At 41.6% G+C, this 14,524-nt stretch overlaps 1 protein-coding gene across 1 annotated transcript in view; it reads right to left on the bottom strand.

Moving 5' to 3' along the window:
• LOC110496796 (oxysterol-binding protein-related protein 10) overlaps positions 1-14,524 on the bottom strand; it is a 138,834-nt gene that overhangs the window by 53,588 nt on the left and 70,722 nt on the right. The window contains exon 5 of the mRNA XM_036952521.2: positions 6,161-6,349. Within this exon, the coding sequence (XP_036808416.2) occupies positions 6,161-6,349 (189 nt within the window). The remainder of the gene's footprint in view (positions 1-6,160; positions 6,350-14,524) is intronic.

The following is a 14,524-nucleotide window of genomic DNA, read 5'->3' on the forward strand; positions in this document are numbered from 1 at the left end:
AGGAGAGACAAGAGACATGTAGCTATAATTGCTGCAAAAGGTGGCTGGCTCTATGACGTATTGACTTTGGGGGTACTCTATGACGTATTGACTTTTTTAGTCTTATCTGGTTTGTTTCACAATAAAAAATATGTTTTATCTTCAAAGTGGTAGGCATGTGTAAATAAGATGATACAAACCCCCCAAAAGTTATTCTAATTCCAGGTTGTAAGGCAACAAAATAGGAAAAGTGCCAAGGGGGTGAATACTTTCACAAGCCACTGTATCCCCGTACTATTAAGCAAAGCTTCCCTCAAGAAGTCAGGGGCTGTACTAGACATAAAAAATGACAAGGCAGTGATGTTTAAACAACCAGTGACCCTTGAACTTACTACCTCAAGCCACTATTGTGTAAACATTTTTGACAAAGGCATTACAGAGTCTATGTAAAATATTAGATTTTGATGGAAACAGAGCACATGGAGATTCTGACAGTGACAGAGAACATGAGAACAATTTTAAAACGTCACAAACAGTTTGGACATGCTACAGCTGACTGAGTTCAGAAATGACTCAGCAGTTCTAGGAATAATGATGAGTGTATGTCCATTCTACGGCAGATATTTAACAGTGTTGAGACATGCCAGACCAGCTTTTGGTTTGCCACTGGCTTCCAAGTACGATGAAACAGTAGCTGTAGATCTACATGAGATAGGACACAGTGTGTGGTACTTTCACATGATTGACCAAATCATATGCCTCAGTGCTGGAAGCATTGTGAATACAAAGAAGCCCAGAGAAATCGTCAAGCACTTCATTCATTCCTGGATAAGTGTGCAAGGCCCGCCCCAGAAATTGTACAGTTACAATGGAGGAGAATTAAATAATGAAATAAGAGAAATGGCTGAGAAATTCAACATGGAGGTAAAGCCAACTGCTGCATACAGTCCATAGAGAAATGGACTTCTGGAGAGACATAATCAAACACTCACAGAAAGTGAAGCAAGACAATGGATGTGACTGGAAAACAGCCCTAGATTGGGCTTTGATGGCAAAAAACTCAATGCACAATGTTCATGGTTACAGCCCACAACAACTAGTGTTGGGGCAGAACCCTAATCTTCCCTCTGTACTTGTTGACAAGCCACCAAAACTAGAAGGGAACAATGTGAGTGCATGGATGGGACAGCACCTTTCAGCACTACATGCAGCGAGAAAAGCATTCACTGAAGGAGAGTGTTCAGAGAGAATTCTGCTCTACGTAAACAGCGTCGACCCACCGATGAGAAGTACGAGACTGAAAACAAAGTGTACTACAAACGAGTTGACTGTCAAGAGTGCAAAGGATGGTGTGGTGATATTTGTGAGTCACGGAGGCACCATTGTCAGGGTGCATCACTCAAGATTGCGGAAAGTAAATGATCAACAAGACGGAGGGGCTGTTGCTGAGAATCAGCCTCCTAATGTAAATGACAAAAAGGACAAATTAACAGACACAAATCTACCAGATGTCGCATCCAATGATATGGACACTGAAACTGACACAGGAAATGGAGCAGAGACCTTCAACCATGACACAGCTAATACTGATGAGCGTTAAAATGAGGAAAACATTCAACAACAGCCACGTGTAAAGACAACATGGTTGTTTCAATCTGAAAACTGGACAAACTGTTAAATACATGGACAGAGAAAGTGGTATTCCACATACAGCAACCATCATTGGACGAGCAGGAAAAGCCAAAGGAAAACACCAGAACTGGTACGACTTGCAGTACTCTGAACCAGCTACACTTTCTGGTACAACAGGGTCAGCTGACCTGTCACTTGTAGATAATCTCAGAATTGAACCAATGGAAAATTAAGAAAATCAGAATGACATTCAAAATGATGTACTTAAAACAAAGGACATGTCATTTGACTCAGCTAAACTAGATAAGCTCAGTAATTGGAGGAAAAATGTAATGTTTGAGGAAGTCAAAGACATTGGCCAAAAACGCGTCTCAACAAGGTGGGTATGTACCCTTAAAGAATCATTAACTGGAATAGTGCCAAAAGCACGTCTGGTGGCTAGAGGTTTAGAGGAGCTGGCTGCTAAACAACTCCCAAACGACTCATCTAGTGGCTAGAGGTTTAGAGGAGCTGGCTGCTAAACAACTCCCAAAAGACTCACCGACATGTGCCTCAGTGATCTGCCAGAAAAAAATGGACACTTCATTCCATAGACATCAAATCTGCATTTTTGCAGGGAACAGAGCTGTCAAGGGACATTCACATCCGAGCGCCGCCTGAAGCTACGAGCGAAGGAACACTGTGGAAACTAAAAAAAAGTGTGTAAATGGCCTGGCAGATGAATCACTCTACTGGTACAACAAAGTGCAGAGTACAGGTGGAAAAACGGTGGATTCTGCCATTGGCTTGATCGATTTTCCATTGGTTCAATTCTGAGTTTATCTACAAGTGACGTTGTTAAACTGGAACTGGTGTCCTTTTAAGTTAACAACTACTACAACTACTACCTCTACAACTTAACAAGCCTCTGGGAGGGATGGGATGTAAATCAGGTCATGGAAAAAGGGTAATGTAACAAGGCTCATTTTGGGCAGAATGCAGGTTAGCACAAGCTTGAAACAGCATAGAGAAAAGAAAGACAACCCAGTTTCCTATAATCCAAGTCCAAATTCAGAGATGGCCCCAAATGAGTGTTTGGGTTATTTAACAGTCAAACCATCTGCTTGATATTTACTCAAATCACTCTGGGTTCATTTCAGGTGACAAGTCTACTTTCCAAATGGTGAGAAATGTTGCTACTCATGAAGTCGTTTTTCTGTGAATGTTTTTTATGAGAAGATCTCATTTAAAAAAAAGTGGTTCTTAGTGTGAAGATTGACGCAGCGTATGAATCTGATCTGAATGGGGAATCTAACGACTTCATCCAGGCACAAATTATCTTATCAAAAGCTTAATGAAAATGTTTACTTCTTCCAAGAATGTCAATAACCTGGCACAGTGTTGTTTGAATCCCAAGTAGAAAAATGCATTCATTGAAGAAAAATCCCAGAGCTATAGTTTCATGGGGAGCCTGGTAAAATGGCTCCATATTCCCTAGCGGAGTCCTTGTGGTGTTAGGTGATCCAATTCCTCAGCTAAGTTTTGATTACACGCTATCCTTCTAGCCGGTGTACTTTTCAACCAATGCCCTTTTAGAGTTCCATGTTTCAGAGAACCTGGACAAAGCCAACTTGTTCCAGAAGCAGAACCTCAAAGAGAGCAGCCTTTGTTGTTGGCTCCCATACCTGTGCATTGATACAGTGTCCGGTAGCTACAGCAGGAATGATGAGTTCTGACCACCATGTCCTTTATCCAGAACGGGCAAAATTGTTGTTATTTGAGCCATCAGTAAAATCAAATAACATTTTATTTGTCACATGAGGTGTAGACCTTACAGTGAAATGCTTACTTACAAGCCCTTTAACCAACAATGCAGTTTTAAGACAAAATACCTACAAAAATAAGAAATAAAAGTAACAAGTAATTAAAGAGCAGCAGCAGCAATAGCGAGCCTATATACAGTACCGGTACAGAGTCACCGGTTAGACAAGGTAATATGTACAGTACATGTACAGTACATAAAGTGACTATGCATAGATAATAAACAGAGTAGCAGCAGTGTAAAAGAAGCGGGTGAGGGCAATGCAAATAGTCTGGGTAGCCATTTGATTAGATGTTCAGGAGTCTTATGGCTTGAGGGCAAGAAGCTGTTAAGAAGCCTCATGGACCTAGACTTGGCGCCCCGGTACCGCTTGCTCTACGGTAGCAGAGAGTACAGTCTATGACTATGGTAGCTGGAGTCTGACAATTTTTAGGGCATTCCTCTGACATCGCCTGGTATAGAGGTCCTGGATGGCAGGAAGCTAGGCTTTAGATGTACAGTAACTAATGGAACTAATGTTCAGCCCTTTACCCATTCCTGGAAGGCAATGTCCGACAGAGGCAATGGTACAGCACACAAGTGTGTCCACTGCCAATAGTCCATATACCAGGCCTCAAAGTCAAAGACAACTCTAGTCTGCACCAGCTTCGGTTGCTGACGGTGTCTAAAGCTGTATACAGCCGAATATTTCGCAGGTTGACGTTTATTGTCATGAGTCTTGTCCTGGAGGCAGAACTGAGCAATTTCCCCTTAGATAGGCCAGCAGCAAAGACAAAATTGGTTATATTGTAAAAGTTCTAAAAGTAGCTTTTTGGTCTTCATTTAAGGTTAGGGTTAGGCATTAGGGTTAGCAGTGTGGTTAAGGTTCGGGTTCAAAATCAGATTTGAGGACTTTGTGGCTGTGCCAGCTAGTGACAACAAGATTAATGACGGAAAAATGCTAACCTGCGAATATTTCAGGGCAAAGACATAATAATAATGAACAAAAATAGGCCTACTTTTTTCAATGCTTAGAGGAAAAACAGTTTATCCCTGATGGATAGAAGAATCCACTGTCATCACTTTGAGAATGATTTCCATCAGCTGAAAATGTATGGAAGTCATCTTATCTATATAATTCAGCAGACAAGAACACAGCCCACTGACAATAGCAGGAACAAGACTAGACCGCTAGGACTAACTAAACAAAAGTTGTGAATGAGGCGACTGCTCAGCTAAAAGTGTCAGACAATCGTGATTCCATCAAGTTCTTATCTGCTGTCTCTGGCCTATAGTACAGTATAGCGTCATCTTTTTCAATAAATCCCTATAAGCAACTGCAGACAGGCTATACAGAAAGGTTACAAAATCAGTCGTTATAAAGGCAAAGCTTACATTATTGAATGAATGCATGTGAGCAATAGCCTGCTTAACCCAGATTGCTGCGCTGACAGTGTGTTCAGTCTGGTTTGAACCTCTACGGGATCGGTGATCCTATACTGGGACGGTTGTTGCTAACGTGTGCTAATGTGACTAGAATGACGTTGTAAGTAACACCCAACTTTCCAGAAAGCTTCAATTCTTGTTATTGTAACAGAAGTGTCCAATTTACAATAGCTATTAGTGAAAAAAAATACCATGCTATTGTTTGAGGAGAGTGCACAACAACAAATACACTTTTATCACGGCAACTGGTTTGATACATTCACCTCTGAAGGTAAATAATGTACTTACATTCAGTAATCTTCAGTAAGACATGCAAAAAATGTAGCTAAGTACAGACTGATTGTCACGCCCTGACCATAGAGAGCCTTTTTATCCTCTATTTTGGCATGGTCGGGGTGTGACTAGGGTGGGTAATCTAGGTTGTTTTATTTCTGTTGGCCTGGTATGGTTCCCAATCAGAAGCAGCTGTTTAGCGTTGTCTCTGATTGGGGATCATATTTAGGCAGCCATTTCCCCACTGTGTTTTGTGGGATCTTGTTTATGTGTAGTTGCCTGTGAGCACAGCTGAAAGCATAGCTTCACGTTTCATTAGTTTTTTTTAAATTGTTTTGTGCGTTTCACGAAATAAAAGATGTGGAACCCGTATCACGCTGCGCCTTGGTCCGAATGTTATTTTGACGGTTGTGACACTGATCAGTTTTGGAGGAAGAATTCGAAGGGCAGTTTCAGTCTCAAAATGTTTATGCAAATGAATGCCAAATTCTTCAGTTGGTTATTTAGCCATTTTAGCAGAAACTGGAGTTACTGCTATAATGCCCCTACAGAATGTAGAACATAAAGACACACCACCTCTCTCTAGTTCAGACTTCACTCCATAGGTACAACATTAGCTTGATTTCCCTTTTGTCACATGCCATGTTAAACGCAAAGCAAGATCAAGCTACAGACAGAGAGCAGTGCAGTCAATGTTGATCGGGTCAAACGCCCAGGCCCAAAAATATTTTATGAACTCACTGCACCAATGGCCCACCAGAGGGTCGGCAGAAACACTGAATGCATAGGACATGGGATAGAGTGCAGTATTGAAACAAGAGTGTGTTGGGGTCAATGTTGCGGTCAACTTGAAATGACTGGGTAATGTACTTTGAACAGAAATATTCCATAATGTGGAAATAGTTCATTTAAAAATCCAAACTCCATGACTCCAATCTGGCTGAAATTGGGATGAATTTGGCAGACAGTCTGCCTAGCGTCTACAACAATGAATAATCAATGAATCCATGATGATGTCATCAGAGAGGGACAGTTCCTGGTTCCACCCACCTCTTTGACCTCCAGCAGTCTGCCAGGATACTGGTTTTTGGCCCGTCGGGCAGCGGCTGGGGACTTGTGGTGGGTGATGGTCACGATGTTGCTGGGTGTGCCCAAACCCACCAAGTGCCTCTGGGTACCAGGCGAAGAGGAGGCTGGCAGGAGGGAGACACTACGGGACCGACCGGAAGATGATGAGCCCTAAGAGAGAAAGACAAAAAAAATAGAGGAGGGATATGTGAAGTGCCAACTATTCAACTACTTCCTACTTCTACTTTCATCTAACATTCCCCTGTATCCTATGAACTGAGAGTCAAAACAGAAAACAGAAAGGGGTTTAGCCTTCTTGAATAAGCTTGGGCACTGTATAAAAGCCATGTTGAAACCAGTGCCTGACGAAGGGCAGCAAACCGAAGACAGCACCTTGTTGTTTCCTTAAAAGGTCCACATTTCAGTAGTATGAAGAGAACCATGACTAACCCTTAGCCTGGGCCTCTTGTTATCACAAACCCCAAACAAAACCAGAGCAAAAGCTTCCACCTCTCCAGTGAAGTTAACTCCTAAATTAGTTTCAGGGTACTTCCCTCCTGACAAGAGCCAAGAAGTTACATAGAGGTGAACGACCAGTTAAAAGAGATTTAAGAAGCTATCAACGGAACTTAAAGAGTGGACCTTTGCCTTTTGTTTTCTTTATAGCTCACACCATCAAAATCAAATCCAGTTAGCTCCTTCCCTCCCTCTCTCTACATCTCCCTGCCCTCTCTATAATAGCTGCCATGTCTCTCAGTCGGAACTCGTCCTCACCCTCAATCAATTTACAGCAGTCCCAGAGAGAAAGAGTCCCTACAACCTGGATACCACAGAGGACTGGGCACAGCCAAGAGAGAGAGCAGTAAGATAAATACATGAATCAAATAAACGACTCTGTCCCTGAGCACTGCAAACCGGAGGAGAAACAACTCAGCTTCAGTTTTAGAACTGGCAACTCTCGCTCCCAGGACCTCAGAGCCCTAATAGTCACAAACGGACAAGGGCACAATGTGACAGGAAAGTACAGGACATAAACTACAGTGCATTCAGAAAGTATTCAGACCCCTTCACATTTCCACATTTTGTTACATTACAGCATTATTCTAAAAGTATTTTTTTTATTGTTTTTATCACCAATCTACACACAATACCTCAGAATGACAAAGTGAAAACAGTTTTTTTTTTTTTTTTACAATTTTGCAAATGTATTAATAAAAAATAAAAAACAGAAATAGCTTATTTACCTAAGTATTCAGATCCTTTGCATTGAGACTCGAAATTGAGCTCAGGTGCATCCTATTTTCATTTATCATCCTTGAGCTGTTTCTACAACCTGATTGGAGTCCACTTGTGGTAAGATCAATTGATTGGACATGATTTGGAAAGGCACACACCTGTCTATATAAAGGTCCCACAGTTGACAGTGCATGTCAGAGCAAAAACCAAGCCCTGAGATCGAAGGAATTGTCCGTAGAGCTCCGAGACAAGATTGTGCTGAGGCACAGATCTGAGGAAGGGTAACAAAAAATGTCTGCAGCATTGAAGGTCCCCAAGAACACAGTGGCCTCAATCATTCTTAAAATTTACCAAGAACCCGAGTTCTTCTGTGGAGATGGGAGAACTTTCCAGAAGGACAACGACCCTAAGCACCCAGCCAAGACAACGCAGGAGTGGCTTCGGGAAAAGTCTCTGAATGTCCTTAAGTGGTCCAGCCACAGCCCAGACTAGGAACCCGATCGAACATCGCTGGAGAGACCTGAAAATAGCTGTGCAGCAACGCTCCCCATCCAACCTGACAGAGCTTGAGAGGATCTGCAGAGAAGAACTCCCCACATACAGGTATGCCAAGCTTGTAGCATCATACCCAAGACAAGGCTGTAATCTCTGCCAAAGGTGCTTCAACAGAGTAATCAGTAAAGGGTCTGAATACTTAAGTGAAATTTTAGTATTTTTCTTTATACATTTGCAAACATTTCAACCAACCTTTTTTTGCTTTGTCATTATTGGGTATTGTGTGTAGATTGATGAGGAAAAACAACAATTTAATCAATTTTATTGATTCATTTGAATTTAGAAAATGCTTTGTTATTAAAATAAATAAATGTTTTGCTCCATGAAGTAATCCAATAATGTGTACAAATCTTCTCTCATTGATTGAGACAGTTGGGTAAACCTAAAAGTGCCGCATGTCACTCCCCTGTCACGCTCAATGAGAGAAGATTTGAAATAGACAAGATGGCAGTGTACACATAAACGGAGCATTTTCTAAATTCAAACAAACCACCTGCAACTGGATACTGTTATTTTAGAAGATACATGTTAGGCCGAATCGAGAACAAATATAGTATCGCCAAGTTAAGGTTAGTCGAAGATTCACTGTGCTACACCAAACAGTACCCTTCATGTAACAGCTAATGGACCATCACATTAGCCCATTACAATCTGCTAGCTAGGCTAACTTATGAATACAGCAAAGATTATTCAAGCTTGTGAACTAAAGGTACTTGTTCTACTTTTCTGTGGATACAGAAAGAAAAACATTACTTTTACTCATAAAGGTACAAAAAACAGTATACTAATGAAACTCTCAAATTTCTGCATTCCATTAGGTCTCCAATTGGGGACTGTTAAATATTTATCCTGCTTGGTTAATGCATTTCCCTAGTAAGAAACAATTGAGTGAATAAATCTACATATACTGTATACATAATGCAGTCCCTCTCCACGTACTGCAACCTCAACAGTATTTCACCAAGCCCCCCCCCCCCCATCCCAACTGGCAGGTCTCCCCCTCACAGGTGTGCCCTTACTGCGTGGGTCGACTTGGCCCTCCATAATGGAACATGGGCAGGAGACGGTATCAAAAAGATAGAAATCATCTACTGTAATGTATCTATAGTGGGGCTCTGCTGAGCCTGTTAAGAGGCACCTGAAAAAGGGACTGATGCTGAATACCCGCCTGAGCACACCACTCATGCATCAAACGCAATGATATGCTGGGGGGCCTGCAGAGAAATAAGTCTACAAAGAGCCAGGATGAGAGGAATTTCAAACCTCAATGAGAGTTATTCTAAAATACAGTAGCATCCTCTCTTCCACTGCAGTGTGGTAGAAAACGTAGCCTCCGGCAATATAAGAGATGCCTTTCTTCCTTACATGAACCAACTACAGTACAAAGAAAGTCATTGTCAATACACCAGAGAAAAAGGGTTGCTCTTTGTAACTGGTGACCGACTCATTGAAAGAGTCGGTTCCATAGGAAGGCGCACAATTGGCCCAGCGTCGTCCGGGTTAGGGGCGGGTTTGGCCGGGGGGGCTATACTTGACTCATCACGCTCTAGCGACTCCTTGTGGCAGGCCGGGTGCCTGCAGGCTGATCCAGGTCACCACTCGAACGGTGTTTCCTCCGACACATTGGTGCGGCTGGTTTCCGGGTTAACCTGGTGTGTGCTAAGGAGCGCGGATAGGTGGGTCATGTTTCGGAGGACGCATGACACCACCGTCGCCTGTCCCGAGCCAGTTGGGGAGATTCAGCGATGAGACAAGATCGAAATTGGGAAGAAAAAAGGGGTGTAAAATACACATTTCAAATCCTCCTTTGATTTGCATCATGCAGCCTTAGAATGTATAAAAAAATCAAAACATAATATGTGAAATTTGTTTTTATTCAGAATGGACCATTATTATGCACCCGTCTCGGAACATGGGTAGAGAAAAAAAATAAATGCTGTCTATAGCAAATGGATGATGCTTTTCCTGTGGTTCATTTTCGAGGTTCATTTTCATGCCAGCCAGGTAGGCTATACTCCTGTTGCAAAGAGAAGCAATTTGCAATTTACTTAACCTCTATTGGATCGGTGTCCCTAAACCAGGACAATTATTGCTCAATATGCAATAATGTGATTAGAATGACAATGTAAACAACAGCCAACTTTCCAGGACATAGACATGTCTTATAATGGGCAGAAAGCTTAAATGATTGTTCATCTAACTGCAGTGTCCAATTTACAGTAGCTATTACAGCAAAAAGAATACCAAGCTATTGTTTGAGGCGAGTGCACAACAACAAAACACATCATGGCACTTGGTTTGATACATTCACCTCTGAAGGTAAATAATGTACTTACATTCAGTAATCTTGCTCTGATTTGTCATCCTGAGGGTCCCAGAGATAAAATATAGCATAGTTTTGTTTTTATATTCAAATGTAGGAACTGGGTTCTACAGTTTGACCCCCCCACCCCCGGCCATCTAGATGTGTGAAGGTTAGTGTATTTTCTGTAGGGAAGCCAATGATCAATCATGAATGACATTCCTGGGAGTGTGTAAACTTTTATTTTGTATACCATAGCATTTTTGTATGTTCTCTATAGGTATGTACTTGAAAATGTATAAATGGACCAATTCAGGTCATTTGGGCAAACTCCTGACAGACTTGATACAAAATATTGTGTAGTGATGTAATTCTTAACTGGATTTGTCTGAAACGTTGCACACACTGCTGCCATCTTGTGGACAACATCTAAATGACACCTAGACTCCTATCTCAATGTATGGCTTTTCTCTTGAATTTCAAATATGATGGAACACAACATATAGACCCTTTTACCAGATCTAATGCGTTATATTCTCCTACATTCATTTCACATTTCCACAAACTTCAAATTGTTCCCTTTCAAATGGGATCAAGAATATGCATATCCTTGCTTCAGGTCCTGAGCTACAAGCAGTTAGATTTGGGTATGTAATTTTAGGCGAAAATGGAAAGATAATAAAAATATATTTATTTATTTCAACTTTATTTAACCAGGTAGGCCAGTTGAGAACAAGTTCTCATTTACAACTGTGACCTGGCCAAGATAAAGCAAAGCAGTGTGACAAAAACAACACAGAGTTACACATGGAATAAACAAATGTACAGTCGATAACACAATAGAAAAATCTATATACAGTGTGTTCAAATGTAGAAAGGCAATAAATAGGCCATAGTGGTTAATTTTCAATTTAGCATGAACACTGGAGTCATAGATGTGCAGATGATGATGTGCAAGTAGAGATACTGGGGTGCAAAATAGCAACAACAAAAAAATAATAACATGGGGATGAGGGTGGGCTATTTACAGATGTGCAGTGCCCTGACAGCTGATGCTTATAGTTAATGAGGGAGACATGAGTCTCCAGCTTCATTGACTTTTGCAATTTATTCCAGTCATTTGCAGCAGAGAACCGGAAGGAAAGGCAGCCAAATGAGGTGTTGGCTTTGGGAATGACCAGTGAAATATACCTGCTGGAGCACGTGCTATGGGTGGGTGTTGCTATGGTGACCAGTGAGCTGAGATAAGGCGGGGATTTACCTAGCATAGACTTACAGATGACCTGAAGCCAGTGGGTTTGGCGACAGATATGTAGCGAAGGCCAGCCAACTAGAGCATACAGGTCGCACTGGTGGGTAGTATATGGGGCTTTAGTGACAAAATGAATAGCACTGTGATCCTACATCCAATATGCTGAGTAGAGTGTTGGAGGCTATTTTGTAAATGACATTGCCGAAGTCAAGGATCGGTAGGATAGTCTGTTTTACGAGGGTATGTTTGGCTTTGTTGCGAAATAGGAAGCAGATTCTAGATTTAATTATGGATTGGAGATGCTTAACCTTTTTGGGATAGGGACAGTATTGGATAGAAAACACTGAAGTTTCTAAAACTGTTTGAATGATGTCTGTGAGTATGACATAACTCATATGGCAAGTGAAAACCTGAGAATAATCCAACCAGGAAGTGAGATATCTGAGGTTTGTAGTTTTTCAAAGCTTGGCCTACCAAATACACATTGAGATATGGATAAAGTTGCACTTCCTACGGCTTCCACTAGATGTCAACCGTCTTTAGAAACTTGAATGAGGATTCTCCTATAAAGGAGGGGCTCATGAGACCTCTGAGTCAGTGGTCTGGCAGGTCTTGGTCTCATGACGCGCGCTCCCGACAGAGTTACCTCTCGTTCCAGTGCTTTTCTGAAGACAAAGGAATTCTCCGGTTGGAACATTGATGTTTTATGTTAAGAACATCCTAAAGATTGATTCCATACATCGTTTGACATGTTTCTAAAGGACTGTAACGGAACTTTTAGTTTTTGTCTGGACGAAGTGCCTGCACCTCATGAAGATGGATTACTGGGCTGAACACGCTAACAATAAGTGGCTATTTGGACATAAATGACGACTTTATGGAACTTTATGGAACAAATCCGTCATTTATTGTTGAACTGGGATTCCTAGGAGTGCCTTCTGATGAAGATCAAAGGTAAATTAATATTTATGGTGTTGTTTCTAACTCTGTTGACTCCAAAATGGCGGCTATTCCTCTGGCTGTTTTGGGTTCTGAGCGCTGTTCTCAGATTATGCTTTTTCCGTAAAGTTTTAAAAAAATCTGACACAGCGGTTGCATTAAGGAGAAGTTTCTTTAATTATGTGAATAACACTTGTATCTTTTATCAATGTTTATTATGAGTATTTCTGCAAAATCATTACTGCACGTAAGGCGCCAATGTAAACTGAGATGTTTTGGATATAAATATGCACATTATCGAACAAAACATACATGTATTGTGTAACATGATGTCCTATGAGTGTCATCTGATGAAGATCATCAAAGGTTAGTTATTCATTTTATCTATATTTCTGCTTTTTGTGACTCCTATCTTTGGCTGGAAAAAATGGCTGTGTGTTTTTTCGACTTGGCTATGACTAACATAATCATATGTTGTGCTTTCGCTGTAAAGCATTTTTGAAATCGGACAAGATGGGTAGATTAACAAGATGTTTATCTTTCATTTGCTGTATTGGACTTGTTAATGTGTGAAAGTTACATATTTCCAAAAAATATTTTAGAATTTCGCGCACTGCCTTTTTAGCGGAATGTTGTCGAGGGGTTCCCCTGCCCTAGAAAGATTAACGTGAGTCTGGAAGGAGAGTTTACAGTCTAACCAGACACCTACTGTAGGTATTTGTCCACATATTCTAAGTCAGAACCGTCCAGAGTAGTGACGCTAGTCGGGCGGGCGGGTGCGGGCAGCGATTGGTTGAAGAGCATATATTTAGTTTTACTAGCATTTAAGAGCAGTTGGAGGCCACGGAAGGAGTGTTGTATGGCATTGAAGCTCGTTTGGAGGTTTGTTAACAGTGTCCAAAGAAGGACCAGAAGTATACAGAATGGTGTCATCTGCGTAGAGGGGGATCCGAGAATCACCAGCAGCAAGAGCGACATCATTGATATATACAGAGAAAAGAGTCGGCCCAAGAATTGAACTCTGTAGCACCCCCATAGAGAGACTGCCAGAGGTCCAGACAACAGGCCCTCTGATTTGTCACACTGAACTCTATCTGAGAAGTAGTCGGTGAACCAGGCGAGGTAGTCATTTGAGAAACCAAGGCTATTGAGTCTGCCAATAAGAATGCGGAGTCAAAAGCCTTGGCTAGGTCGATGAAGACGGCTGCACAGTATTGTCTTTTATCGATGGTGGTTATGATATCATTTAGGACCTTGAGCGTGGCTGAGGTGCCCCCATGACCAGTTCGGAAACCAGATTGCATAGCGGAGAAGGCACAGTGGGATTCGAAATGGTTGGTGATCTGTTCGTTAACTTGGCTTTCGAAGACTTTAGAAAGGCAGGGCAGGATGGATATAGGTCTGTAACAGTTTGGGTCTAGAGTGTTTCCCCCTTTCAAGAGGGGGATGACCGCAGCAGCTTTCCAATCTTTAGGGATCTCAGACGATACGAAAGAGGTTGAACAGGCTAGTAACAGGCCTAGCCTATTATATAGTAGGCCTAGCCTATAGAGATGTAGCACAACATGAGCTGAGTACCAGAGTGCTGAGTACCAGGCAGTTAGTATGGGTGTTTTCTGTTAACTTCACTAGGGTAGGGGGCAGCATTCAGAATTTTGGATGAAAAGCATGCCCAAATTAAACTGCCTGCTACCCAGGCCCAGAAGATAGGATATGCATATAATTAGTAGATCTGGATAGAAAACACTCTAAAGTTTCGAAAACTGTTAAAATAATGTCTGAGTATAACAGAACTGATATGGCAGGAGGAAACCCGAGGAAAATCCAACCAGGAAGTACTATTATTTTGATAGGCTGTTTTTCCATTGAAAGCCAATCTACCATACAAAGACTTAGGACCCAGTTCATGAGCTCTGTGGCTTCCTCTACATGTGGCCAGTCTTTAGGCATTGTTTCAGGCTTTTAGATACAGTACTTTTAATCAGTGGCCAGTGGAAATTTCCATTCATCAGCCATGCGTATGATTGTTTCTCCTTTCCTATTGACGAAGCTTTCGTCCGGT

Source organism: Oncorhynchus mykiss, chromosome 18 (assembly GCF_057628025.1).
Source record: "Oncorhynchus mykiss isolate SJ-2025 chromosome 18, ASM5762802v1, whole genome shotgun sequence".
Lineage (NCBI taxonomy): Eukaryota > Metazoa > Chordata > Actinopteri > Salmoniformes > Salmonidae > Oncorhynchus > Oncorhynchus mykiss.